Source organism: Blennius ocellaris, assembly GCF_963422515.1.
Source record: "Blennius ocellaris genome assembly, chromosome: 7".
NCBI lineage: Eukaryota > Metazoa > Chordata > Actinopteri > Blenniiformes > Blenniidae > Blennius > Blennius ocellaris.
This window is the reverse complement of record NC_137656.1, coordinates 4,202,996-4,217,246: the sequence shown is the minus strand read 5'-3', so window position 1 is coordinate 4,217,246 and position 14,251 is coordinate 4,202,996. Positions and strand designations below refer to the sequence as shown.

The 14,251-nt window shown below is 42.1% G+C and overlaps 1 protein-coding gene across 1 annotated transcript in view; it reads left to right on the top strand.

The window, feature by feature from the left end:
* The window catches only part of cacna1ba (calcium channel, voltage-dependent, N type, alpha 1B subunit, a), a gene marked incomplete at both ends in the record, with an annotated part of 97,513 nt that overhangs the window by 35,594 nt on the left and 47,668 nt on the right, over positions 1-14,251 (top strand). The window contains 2 exon segments of the mRNA XM_080498848.1: positions 337-524; positions 9,891-9,998. Coding sequence (XP_080354974.1) covers positions 337-524; positions 9,891-9,998 — 296 coding nt within the window.

Genomic DNA, 14,251 nt, shown 5'->3' with positions numbered 1-14,251 from the left:
TACTGAACTAGTTTCTCATTCTTTATTCTTTATTCTTTAGTTTTATCCTCAGAGATGCACAAGGCTACACATACAACTCAAGGACAGTGTTCGTAAAAGCATTTTAATCAACCAACACGCTCCTCTAACTATTTTAATTTCAAAGTCTGTCACACAGGATGCTTGTGTCCATGGATTTTGGAGGTTTCCATCTCATGTATTATAGCAGCTGAATGTATATTATATGTTACACGACCTGCTTGTTTTTTTCTGCACAACTTTTACATAATAGATCCCCTGCCTCTCTCTCTCTCTAAAAATACCTTGGTGTGTACTCGCGTGTTTTGCGGCCCGCAGGCGAGCAGGCGGAGGATTTCCCCTGCGGCCTGGAGGCGCCGGCGAGGACCTGTGGCAATGGCACCGACTGCAAGGAGTACTGGACCGGACCCAACTTCGGCATCACCAACTTCGACAACATCCTGTTTGCCGTTCTGACCGTTTTCCAGTGCATCACCATGGAGGGCTGGGTGGACATCCTCTACAACGTGAGTCTGAGCCCGGGGAGGGTCCGGGGTCCGTCCACGAGGAACAAAACAACCCAGAGCAATTAGCATTAGCTTCAGCCACAGCTGTAGCATTAGCTCTCGCCTTATCTCTATCATTAGCATTATATTACCGGTAAGCTGTTTTGCGAACTTGTTTCTACTGCAGTCAATTAGAATACAAAAAAAAAATAAAAAATCACAAGAACAATTTATAGAAATCCTGAATTACCCCCCCGTGCCTTAGCATTAGCTTCAGCCATAGCTGTAGCATTATCTCTCGCCTTGTCTCTATCATTAGCATTATATTAAGCTGTTTTGTGAACTTGTTTCTACTGCAGTGAATTAGAATACTTAAAAAAAATTTAAAAAATCACAAAATGTATAATAAAAAAACAATAAATTGGTAGAGTATTACAAATGTTAAAACACAAAAAGATTCATTAGCTGAATCTAAAGCCATATAAATGTAATGACCTACTATAATCCTTCATGATTTTGAAATATATGTAATAATGAACGTGAAGTGACAGATCTGTAAACGTTAAAAATGCAAATAATCGGCATTATTCACCAAAAAATGTGGATATAACTGATTTAATCTGAACCTTCAACTGTACTTATGACTTGTTCATGTGATTTTAGCAGCTAATATTTTTGGGATGGTGGTGGTGGGGGGGTTGAGTGAACCATGCTGCATTCAAATTCACTGTGTGATTTAAATTTCACTTTAGTGAAATATTTAGTGCGCTGCGCAGACACAGACTAGAAACGGTGCAGGGCAGCTGCGTCCTGGTCGTCCACGCTGGACGCTCCGTCCACCCCCCCCCTCACCGTCCTCCTCGGGGGGGGGACGATTAGAGACGTGAGGAGGATGACTCACAGCCACGGCTCCCATTAGACCCGCAGCTCTGACGGTCTGCTGCCGCTCGCAGGAAACAAATCATGGCTCGCTGCCATTTGCATAAGACTCACAATTATATCATGACGGGGAAACAATTATGCAAGGAGGGTAAATTATTAAAGCGCTGTGGTGGGAGAAGGATGTGTGAGGGGAAGGCTGAAGGAGAGGAGCTGAAAGCCATCGGTGCTGGGAGGAAGAAACAAGTGCAGATAATTCTGCTCTGCAGCTGCTTTGATGTCAAATAATTGTTTCCCTTCTGTAACGTGGACCGAATGACTTCGGGGGCAAAATGGAGGAGAAACTCCAGCTTTTTCTTTTAAAGATTCTCTCATCAAGTTTCACTCTATCAAACATACTTTCAAACTATGCAGAGAAGACTTCACTTCTGGTCATTTTCAAACACGGTTTACATTTTGGAATTCTGTGGTTTGCACCTTCGAGGGAATTCCTGCACACACAAAGCAGTTTTGATTTGCGATATACATTTATGCAGATGATGTCAATGTCTTTGAGATTTGAGATTTGCTCTTTCTTTTGCCCTAATTTACAGCAGATGTGGCTGAGACCTTTTTCTTTTCTTTTCTTTTTTGTGAGATTAACCAATCAAAACTCCCTAAAAAACTCCCTAAAAGATTGAGGGCTGAAGAAGACGTCAGATGCACACATTTTTTTTTTTAAAAGAACAAAAATAAAATAATAAAATTAACATATATTCTTCTCAAATGCTGATGAAGAAAAGAGATTTGGACAAACAAACAACAACATCATCTACATGAGTGTTTGTATTAATCAGGCCACGCCCCTTTCCGCTCCATCAAGCAATCCCAGCAAAGCATTTCAGGAATACTGGTGATCATTTTTCACATTTTCATTCATGTTTTATGACTTTATGAGCAGTTAAGGGCAGATCTTAAAGAGATGGACACTTTTAAAGCTCAAAAATAACACGAGGAAAGTAGGATTTGATTAATCATTGCAGTTAAAACAGGATTGTCGCCTTTGTCTGCACCTGAACGCCTCCTAAAACACGGCAGTGACTCAGCAGATCTTGTTCATTTTTGTTCTTAAGCTGCTTGAAAACTGCTTGAAAACTGGCATTTTCTTCAGTTTTTATCGTCAAATCCGAGTTTTCCACCTTATCACAGTTGACTTCTTCCATTCACTTCAATTCATAATGTGTGCACTTCCTGTTTTATTGTGTAGTTCCTCCCAGTATCATCCCTCACATGATGAATAATCCTCATTGGACCAGATGTTGATCCAGAATTAGTTCAGACGAGGCCGAGGTAAAAGTCCCTTCTTCATCCATCATGTCCCCGTCTCCCGGGTTACCGACACACTCGTGACGCCGCCTGACCGACCATTCTCCCCTGATTGGTGGACGCTCTGATGGGGATCGTCACCGGTGGAGTGACAGCCGTGTCACTTCCTGTGGAATTGGCGTTCCTCCTCATCAGAGCAGCCATCCATCACGCCCGGGCGGCGCCGTCGCTCGTCTCCGACGTGGGCTGAGGGCCAGACCCGGCTGAGAACCCCAGGACCTCGTCGCCATTAACTCCGGTCTCCTGACAGGCGGTGTCGTCTTTTTTTTCACGCTACATTTCATCTCCATGTCAGGAACGGCCCATAAAAGAGCAGTTATAGTGCCGAGTCATTTCAACAAATAGACGTTCTTTTTTTTTTTACACCGAGAACAAGGAGGTGGGTTTCGTGATGTGGAGGTACGAAATGGGCACAGAAACATCCTCATCAAACCACATGACCTTGTTAAACATGAGATTCATGGTAGAAAAGTAAAAACATCTGTTAAATGTCGAAACTACATTAATATCACATGAGATGTGTCTGTAGGGACAGAGCGCATAAAGAGCTGCATCATCAGCGTAAAGGTGAATCCAGCAGAATCTGCTTAATATGTTATCTGTACTACGAATAACGTGGGACCTCGAACAGAACCCTGAGGCGCACCCTCTGTGACTTGAGAGGTTGAGCCGGGAGCTGTTGTAATTTTGGAGTGAAATTTTGAATGCAAGACTCTCCATGAGTCTTGGTCCTCGTTTGAGGGACAATTAAAATCCGGTGCCGGAGGACCTCGGGGCCCGCGAGGGTTGATATGATATTCGCACAACTCCGCCACTTCCAGACGTGAACAGCCCAGATGGATTTTCGCCACCCTGTCGGACCGCCGCCTCTTCCAGCGTCCGCCTGTCTTGTCTCATTAGGGTCAGTTGAGTTCATCCCCCCCCCCCCCCCCCCCACCTCCACCTCCAATGACTGAACATCCACTCACCTACGAACAACAAGCAGACGTTGAGATGCTATCGGGCTGCTCTCCGGGGACCGGGATGTTTACAAGGCGGTCAGAAAACACCGGCATCAGGAGACGGAGCCGAACGCTCGCCGACACGTCGCTGCCGCCTCGCCTCCCTCGTGTTTTTAAAGGTTAAATAAAATGAAAATATAGCTGGGTTTTAAATGGTCGTGAATCAGCGGCGTTGGTTCCAGCCTTGTTCTTCTGTCGGAGGATACCTGTCATTCCACAGCCGGTCAGGCTGGGTGCGGTTCGTGCCGGTGAATTGATGGCCGTCCTCGGGTGAACACTTTCGGGGGCGACTAATGGCTTTTCTATTGCCTCGCGCGCTCTCGCTTCACCCCGACACCGGCTAATGCACTAATAAAGCCACTTCCAGCTCCGAGCTGCTTTATGGCAGACGACTCCAGCCTCTCTAATACAGTGTCTTGTGATACAGAGCAAACTTTCCTCCGCCGCTCCCGAAATGTCCGTGTTGCTCTTTTCTACCAAACGTTTCTTTGAGCGTCTCTCCGGCTCGTTCATTCACTCCGAAGTGAATTTAGTCAAACACTAAAAGTGTTCACTGCCTTTCACGGGACGTCTGGAGCAGAAAAGAGCGAAGGTTTCACTGGAGTAAATTGTCTCGTTTGCTTAAGAAATACAAGAGTGAGAAACAAAATGGCCGCATAGCGAAGATCCAGTGAAAGAAGTGTAACGATGCCATTCGTTATTTATACAAAGCTTCGCATTTTGCCTACGGATTAGTGTGTCAGTGAGCTGAAGGAGTTAGCCTCGATGCTAATATCAACTTTTCAGTGCTGTTGGCGGCCACACGGTGGCGTCGTCTTCTGATTGACCTGTGTTTTGTGCGCTATGGGCCGTCAGCGCGTCACTAATGTACAAAGTTTCCTTGAATTTCTGGATTTGTTTTGTCAGTTAAGTCAGTGATTACCAATATTATCAATGTATTGACATCACGACAGCAAGTTTTGACGGCTTTTATTGGCTTGTTTTATTTTTTTTCCTTACATTTTTACCCCCCAGTCAGTGACGGGTTCCAGTATCTTCAGTCCTGAACATCTTTGGAGGTGTAACAAGACCACTTTCCCCCGAACCCGAACGTCTTCCCAAATCAATGTAATGCAATCAAGCTCCATTTCACACCCCTCTCTGTGTATCTACCGCCGGTATTCACGTCGTCTTCAGATTATTTTACAGAGCTGAGCCGGCGTGCAAAAAGCAAGAGCTGGACCACATCTGCACAAATCTAGTTTATCTGTGATGGAGCGGGACCCAACAGGATGTGCCTTTTAATAAATCAATCTGATGTTTGTGAGGATCATCGCGGATATAAAAAAAAACAAAAAAACAAAACCTACATTTATTTCTCAAAATGTCTTATATTATTTCAAATTGTATATAACAAAATAAGAAATGAACGTAAACCTGTGGTTTCATTCATGAGATTACAAACAAGTCATACGAAATACTAAAACTTTTCGTCATTTTTGTTGGTTTTTTTACTGTATGCAACAATAAAAACCGGTTTTCAGTGCTGGTGAGAGCAACACGTGTTGACCTTCACTGTCTCAACAGGCGCCGTCCTGAAGGTGGACAATCAATGTTCCCAGAAACAAAGTCAAACCACGACATTGATATATATGAACAGAAAACTCCGTCGTGCTGCAGGAGGAAAGTTTATGACGTGTCCAAAGTGGGTCGTTCATCATCAGCGAAGCGTTAAATAAAGGACAATTTCACAGTGGGATTATGATAATAAACTGCCCATAAATCCCCAGAGATTGCGACTCGTCTTCTGCAGGATTTTGAAGATGCATCCAAATGTCTTCTTTAGACCATTTAATGTTTCTCGTGATCTCTTTTTATTGTCTCCTTTCTGCGACGCATCTTTTAATCAGCTTTATACCAACTCATTAAATATGGGTTTTACACTTCACACTTCATTTTTATGATGTTATTCCTTCGTTTTGAACACAGAATGATGGATTATGTCCCTTATTCTGACTTTATTTGGAATTTGAGGGGTTGATGCAGTCACATAAAGTATAAATCACAATTTAATTTGCATACCATTATGTCCGATTTGATTCATAACCCTAAATAATAGCAGGTGTTGTATTTATGCGACAAGTAACATACAAACATTTCCTATTTCTAGTCTTTAAATCATCTGTCCAACAAATCACTTCACGATGAACGCAAGCGATACTCTCTCCAGCAGTGAAAAGCTCCCGAAACACCTCAAATAATGCCTGTTTGCGATTTTTGCATTTACAGACGAGTGTCGAAAGAGCATCAACGCTGAAAACGATGCAGTTATCGCACCGGTCCACCAGGGAGTGCTGTTGACTGTTTTTGTAATTAAACCACACACACACACACACACACACACACACATGCGTGCAGAGAACAATACATTTTGAGCGTATTGTGTTATGAGCTCATCGGAAAACCTAAAAAAACCTCTTCAGCTCCGACTTACTCACGCAAACAAACTCACTTCGCCCAAAACTCAAGACTGGACAACGCAGATTTTTAGAAGCAATTTATGCCAGGAAGCTTTGTGGATTATCTGCTGGTGCGTTTCCACCTGGAAAGTGCTGGAACTTTCACAATAAGCGACGGTAAACTTGATATATATATATATAGCATATGTGAGGAGCGTCCAAGTGTTGAATAATGAAGAGAAACGACGGGAGAGACATGAAGCATGTGGGGAACATAATCCTGAATCAGAGGAGATGTTATCTCACATACTGGAAGACTGGGTCAATATGAACCCCCCACCCCCCCCCCCCCACCACCACCATCATCATCATCACACCCTCCCCCCCTCCCGCCCGGCATGAGCAGATCAATGATAACAAGTCATTTAGAGTAAAATCAATTCTTCAGTCATCTGCAGGCGGGTTTATCTGCCTCGCCTCATCACAGGAGACACTTTCAATCTGAAACTCGGATTACACGCCAAAACCTTTAACAGCCATTATCTGTGATTCACGGTTAATCATCGTTTTATCGCCAAAGAGCAGGTAATGCTTCTGAAACTTTACAGGCCGACGAAGCGTTTTACCGACACGATGCATAATTACGTCCTCGATCTGGGCGTCCGATGACTTTTTTTTCAACATGCAAGGTCGGAGGAAACGTCTCCATCGCCTCAAGTGTAGAGGAAGTCTGAATTTTCACAATTTCTAGGCTTCGTTTGCGGGGTTTTGTTTTTTTTGTGAGTGAAAACGGAAAAACTTTCATTTTCATTGGTGTTTGGAGCCTCTGACTCAATCTCCATGGTAGCGCAACTTTTCGCAAAAAATATGGAAAAGTAACATTTGTACTTGGTCGACTGGCCATACGAATGTCACGTGTGCTCACAACTGTTGATATTAATAGTGTGTTGTTCTCTGCGCGTGTGTGTGTGTGTGTGTGTGTGTGTGTGTGTGTGTGTGTGTGTGTGTGTGTGTGTGTGTGTGTGTGTGTGTGTGTGTGTGTGTGTGTGTGTGTGTGTGTGTGTGTGTGTGTGTGTGTGGTTTCATTACCAAAAACAACGCAGAGCGACATCCTTGTGGCCTGGCATGCTAACTCCGTGGAAACCAACATCGTTTTCAAAACGTTGCAGTGTAACCGCAAAACTTTTCTGAAATAGAAAATGCAAAAACGACGTGTTTTTACTTCAAACATCGCCAGGTAAACGGGGTCTTAATGTTATGATGTAATGTAGATTTGTTGTCTAATTAAAGATAAGTAAATTGCGGTCGGAGTTAACTATATTTATGGGATAGAACAGTGTGAGATGAGTGCAAGATGGAACTGAAGCTTGTGGTGTTTCCAGTCTTCTCTGAACTGTGAAGCATCGGTTACAGATTTCGTTCCAATCCAACACAGCTTCTTCTCGACAAAATCAATATCAATAGATGACAATATACAATCACGGACGACTTCATTCGGTACGCTGTCTCAGTAGAGTCGGACTGCCGTCATAGATTCAAGCAGACGGTCCTCAGAGGTCCAGGTCCATATTGACATGATGGCATCACACCAATCTGAATTCAAACATGAAGAGCCCTGCTGTCACAGCTCATTACCACGGCAACGTCACCTGAATCGCAGGTTCAGTGCATCAACAGGCAGTTTTCTGTCATATTGCGGGGTTTTAATGAAGGCCGCTCTGCACTCGGTCCCCGAGGCTGCTGATGATGAGAAATGTATTTGATGATTCGCAATCCCAGTTACACAACAGATGAAACCCCGTCCAATTAAGCCGCTCTGAAACAAGTTAGGACCGATGAGAGAAGCTCTGCCGCCTCGGAACAGCTGCCAGATAGTTTCCCAGGGTGCATTTCTGCATTGCCAAGCACGAAAATATGAACCTGGAGTTTAGCAGTCATCACTGTCACTCGTTTGTCATATTAGCCATCCATCCATCCATCCATCCATCCATCCATCCATCCATCCATCCATATCCTGTTCAGGGTACCGAGGAATCCTAGCTAACTCTCATCAAGCAGAAGAATATAAAAAAAAATACACAGAAATATTGAAGAACTGACAAATACTTAACCTTAATACCTTTAAAAAAAAAAAAAAAAGTGGTAAAAAGTCTCATTCATTGCACATTTTTGTCACAGTTTAGTTTTGTGTTGTTTTTTCCCCCCACAGTCTCACAGAGTTTGCAAAGTTTCTTAGTACCATCAAATAGTACCATTGAAAAACTGCCAGCTACTGAAAGTTGTCTTGGAAATAAAACACCGCAAGTTCTCACTCATCTATCGACACGCATCTGAATAAATCCATTCCCGTGTGACGGCCCGATCTTTTCTGATCCCGTGTTTTTCCCTATGCTAATGCTAACAGTCGCCGCTCTGTCGCATGACTCATACAGTCATGTTTCCCTCTAATTAAGCTGCATAATGCCTCCGTTGTGTGGAAGTGGCAATTATGCCGGTGCTGCGTTATTAAAACTAAAATCACACAGGATAATGAGACTCTTCCTTTGTGCGAGGAAACAATGAGCAAACGTATGGACGCCAGATGAGAAATTTGCACCCGCCTGTGAGACGGAGGATGGCAACACAATGGGCCAAACGGTCGCGTGCTGAGACAATTGCAGCAATCAAATTAACTGTCCGCGGCAATAACGTTCTCTAAGACTTTCTGCAAACATTCGTACAATGGCGAGGCTGCAGGTGGGACGGAAGGAGTCACGGCGGAGAGCTGCCGGACCGGTTTTATCGTCACAGAAGAGAGGAGACGGGCTCACGTGAGGGACAAAAGAAAACACAATGTTAGCATAAATTAAAAGCTGTGAAGCCTGGAGTTTTCTCTCTGGGGCAAATGGTGCATTCACGAGTAACCTGGAAGGTGGAAACGTTCCAGCAGAGGACAGTTGATTCACAGCGTCCCACTGGGAAAAGTTCCCGCTTTGTGCTTGCAGAGCTAACTATTAGCGTTAACAAAAAATGGAAACACTTTTACTGTTTCGCTAAACTCCTGTTTCCTGGAAGGTTTAACGCCTAATTTTTACCGAACCAATTCAGTCCTCTTTAGAGCAACATGAAATATATCCCACTCGAAGTAGCATTACCATTAGCTATAGCCCCGTATCCACAGTAGCTGTGATTAGCGTTAGCATGTGTAGCTTATGTAGTGGTTAGCTTCAGTTTCTAAGCTTTCTGCATGTTGGTAGTTCGTCTCAACTGTTTTGTTGCTGCTGCTTAGTGTTGCCATTAGTTCAGATACCTGATTCTAGCATCCATATTATAGAGCATCTTACTCCTCATTAACTTCCAGATTATAGAGCATCTTCCTCCCATTAACATCCAGATTATAGAGCATCTTCCTCTCACTAATTGAAGATGCTAAAACCCTTGAGCATAAAACAGTATATGCTATAATTAATAGTTGAAAATTGATAAAGGTGTGAGAGAACTTGATTGATCAGTCCCAGTCATCGTCCCGCCGTCATAAATTCTCAATAAGAACCAAGCATGGACTGAAAATCTTCCCTCCTGTCGAGCGGTGTTTGTGAGGATAATCCCGTTTTGAAGCTTCGACGACGAGCATGAGTGTCGGATCGTCTCCGTGTTGACTGTTCTCCTTTCCTGGGATTTGCTGAAACGCCCACCGTGATGTTGGTGTTCGTGTGTGTTTTCAGGCTAACGACGCCTCGGGGAACACGTGGAACTGGCTCTACTTCATCCCGCTCATCATCATCGGGTCCTTCTTCATGCTCAACCTGGTGCTGGGCGTCCTGTCGGGGTCAGTACTCACCTTAACCACACGTTCCTGCCGTCAAACATACACTGAGAGGTGAAATCTGAAGCTTTTTTTTCTACATCTGTGGAGCAAACTGGGAAAATACCGTAATTTTTACAACGGTTCCAAAAAGTTTAGACAAAAGTCGCGTGAACGGATCCGTGAAACGCAATGAAAGTATGTAACAGGACCTCGGTTTCCTACCAACAGTTCAGAGATCAGCTCATGAAACAGTTTAAGAAATGAGAATATGTGATGAATGTTCAGTCACGAGCATAAACCGGAAACATGCTCCCTCCCTCCGCTGATCATTTTCCACCTGATTACGTGGGCCCGTTCAGGGCCCGTTGCTGTAATTCAGCGGCTCTCGTTTATGAAGCATTATCGAGAGCACCAAGAGAGCGACGGGCTGCTTTTATTGCCTTCTTTGTAATATTGGTTTGCGGTTATTATCACGAGCAGCTGCAGCAGCCAAATCTCGCAAAACCGGGGAGAGAAACGACTCTGCCCGGAAAAAAAAACCAAAGCTGTCCGTCAAAACTCACTCCTGACCCAACAAATAACACGTAGAATGATAGAAACTGTCATTGGAGTCTGGTGAAATTTTAATTCTCAGCTCTGCTGCTCATCCCACAAACACATTACGATACGTAATTGTGCACCGACATCCTTTAGTGCAATAGAAGTGTGTCTTTTCAGACTAAAACACGCTGGTCAACGTTGAAAAACGTTGTGAAAATCAGTCAATTCTTTAACGGCCTCCATAGAGTTTAATCTCCTGGAAGAGTATCAGGTCCTCATCCAAGATGGCGGCCACGCCGAACCTGTTTGCTCTGTTTCCGCGACGTTCTGAGTGTAAACGCGGAAAAAGAAAAATGCAACTCTTGTGGACTATTGTTGCCACGTCTGCTCGCGTGTGAGTCGACGGACAATAACAACAATGGCGGCCTCCAGAGTGTCATGTCTCCCCGTCCACGATCTCCGGGGACACTGTTCATGTTTGTGGCATATATTTCTGTGCTGCATGTGCGTGTGAGTCCATTACTCGAACAACCAACAGCGCCAACCTGTGGCCTGGCATGCTAACCACACTCACTTTCAGCATTTCTGCCGTTTCTGGTTAAACAGACACCATTTTCAAAGCGAAAGCATAACAATTAAGGGACGTTGTCATGGAAACGGGGCCTGTATGAGTTTTCCCGATGTGTTAGGCGTATTGTGTGCTCAGTATGTTGGGAGTAGTTTGATGTTTTCAAGTCATCTTTTGTTTTGGCTTTGGAAATTACCAATAAGCACCACTGTGAGGAGATCCTACAATTCACAGGCAAGTAGCGCAATGAATAGAATAGAATAGAATAGAACAGCATAGAATAGAACAGAACAGAACAGAATAGAATAGCACAGCACAGCACAGCACAGCACAGCACAGCACAGCACAGCATAGCATAGCATAGCATAGCATAGCATAGCATAGCATAGAATAGAATAGAATAGAATGTCTTTAGTGTCATTGAAACACCTTACAATGAAATTGTAAGGTGCAGTCCTCTTTAAAGTGCTGTTTTATTAAAAAAAAAAAAAAAAAAAAAAAAATATATATATATATATATATATATAAAATATGTAAAATATAAAAGAATGTGCTGATAAAAGCAAAGCAACAATATAAATAAATAAATAGATAACAAAGTTCATAAAATGGGCAAACACCACCAGTCAAACATTGTTGAGTGCAGTAATGGCTCTTTTTGTTTTTTGCTTTGCTTTGCAATGCTATGGATTTGAAATTTAAAACAAATTAAAACAAACAAATAAAAACGTCCAATCTCCATATCTGTCAGGATTCAGGAGCCTCCGTCTGAGAAAGGCTCGTGAAATGAAAAAGTACGGAGGACAAAAAGAACCTCGGGTGGACTTGTCCCTCCCGTCTCTTGTTTACCGTTAAGGTCTTTAATTGTTCCGGTTCCACGCGGCTGCTCAGATAAGGTCACACTGGAAATGAAGGTGGGACCGAGAGCCCATCCCCCCCCCACCCCCACCCCCAAAAGACTTCAAAGTCAATTGTGCAGCATCTTGTCTCTTTATGCTTTTTTTTTTTTTTTTCAAACTTCCACATTAGTTCTTCTAACTTCCCCTTGTTTGCTTCATTTTGATGGAGATTAATTGGAAGCCTCGGGGACGGAAGTTCTGATGAGCGGAGTGAAGGAAGTGCAGCGTCAGCTGCCGCTGATGTTTGTTTCACCTCGCTCATCACTTTCCCACCATTTTTTGCCATTATTTTCATTCAGGGTGCGATATAACTGGAGTTTAGACGAGGATTCAGCTCAGTGTGGAAAACATTATTTACCGCTAAAGGTGGTTGTGTTTCTCCTTTATTTCCTCCTCGGTTGTGGTCCAACTCCCCAAAAATGTAATATATCAAAGAGAAGCAGCGTTTTCTAAAAGGTATTATGTATTTTAATCCACCCGGAATATAAATTGTTCTTTTGTTCTTTAGTTATCCCACATAGTGTTCCACAAGGCTCTGGTTTGGATTTAGTCACCCCCCCCCCCCAAATTTTTTGTTAAGCTTCTTCTACTACTAAATCTTCCCTAATATTAATGTATTTTTCTCAATATGAAGGTTCCATTCACACAATTTGAATTGCACTTTTCATATATCCTCGCTGGTTTCGTGATCTCGGTGAGAAAGAAAATCGATCTGTGGTACATTTGCTGCGTCGGCTCTCCGGATGTCAACATACTTTTTCATTTCAATAACCGTGATGATTAAATCCATCATGTTGGTTTTGGGGTTTTTTGGGTTGTTTTTTTAAATTCGTAGCACTGAACACATAACACATCATGTTACTAATGAAGTATTATCACTCCATGAGGAGTATAAAACTAATTTTTTTTTTTCAGTAATCAAACTTTATTTAAAATACACTACAAATACTTCACCAGAAATTTACTGAAGGTATTTTATATGCAGGGATAAAATGAGTGCATTCAGCTTTGAAACCTCTTGCTATATAGGGGTTTAATTTTTTTTTTCTTTTAAGGTTTTTCATAAATTTATTTGTTTTAATTTTGTGTTATTTACAATAAAAAATTCAGATATCAAATGCATTTTTTAAATTTTTTAAATTTGATTATTATTACTATTATTTTTATTATGTTTTTATTTTTTTATTTTCTAAAATGTATTTAAGGTTTTTCATAAATTTATTTGTTTTAATTTAGTGTTATTTACAATAAAAATTTCTGATTATATTTAGAAACTACCACTTGTTCAGAACTTTTAAAGCTCATTAAAATGATTTGATTTAATTTGTGTGAATTACTATTTTAAAAAGTTAGTATTCTGATGTATTTTTATGAAAGTTAATATTTAGAATTTTGTCTTTTTATTTTTTTTATTATTATTATTATTATTATTTTTATCATTGCTATCATTATATTATTATTATTATTATTATCATTGCTATCATTATATTATTATTATTATTATTATTATTATTACTATTAAAGCTGAATCGTCATTGTATTATGACTGCTACAGTATGACTCTATTATGTCATTAAAACGCCATTAAAATGTTGGGAAAAAACCCCATCATCATTTCAATGAATCAATTTAATACAATAAATCTAAAAAGGCATTTTAATCAGCTTATGTCTTAACTGAATCCTACAATATTTCTGGCCAAACTTCTTCTTTGAATGTTTTTTAAATCTTCAACCCTCCTGAGATGTCGTCATACTAACATGAGAAGAGGAATCTTACAGCAGCAGTGTTTGTGTTCCGAGGCAGAATCAGCGTGTCTCTTTACATCTGTAACGTCCTAATTGGTGCGACGGATCCTGCAGGAGAACGACTCGTCTTCCTCACAAGCACGAAAAGCTTTTAATCGCCTCTTCTGGACCTCGGACTCGTGTGTCTGTGTGAGAAAACACAGCTCGACGCCGGGAGATCCTGACTGTACGCGCCGGCAGATCAAACACACACACACACAGACACACAAACACACACACAGCCTCTGCATTGCAGAATGGCGCTCCCCCCCCCTCCGCTGTGTGGGAGAGCCACCAATCAGCGAGCGGTGGGGGTGGACCGGAGATCCTCGCTCTGTTATTTCTGTACTCTCTCTGCCGCCTTCTTCTTCTTCAAAAAAAAAACGCACCAAAGGTGTTTTATTGTCTGGATGTGTTTGTCATGTTCACTATGTTCCACTCTCAGTTCAAATATGTGTCTAAAATGTGACCCGTTGAGAGTTTA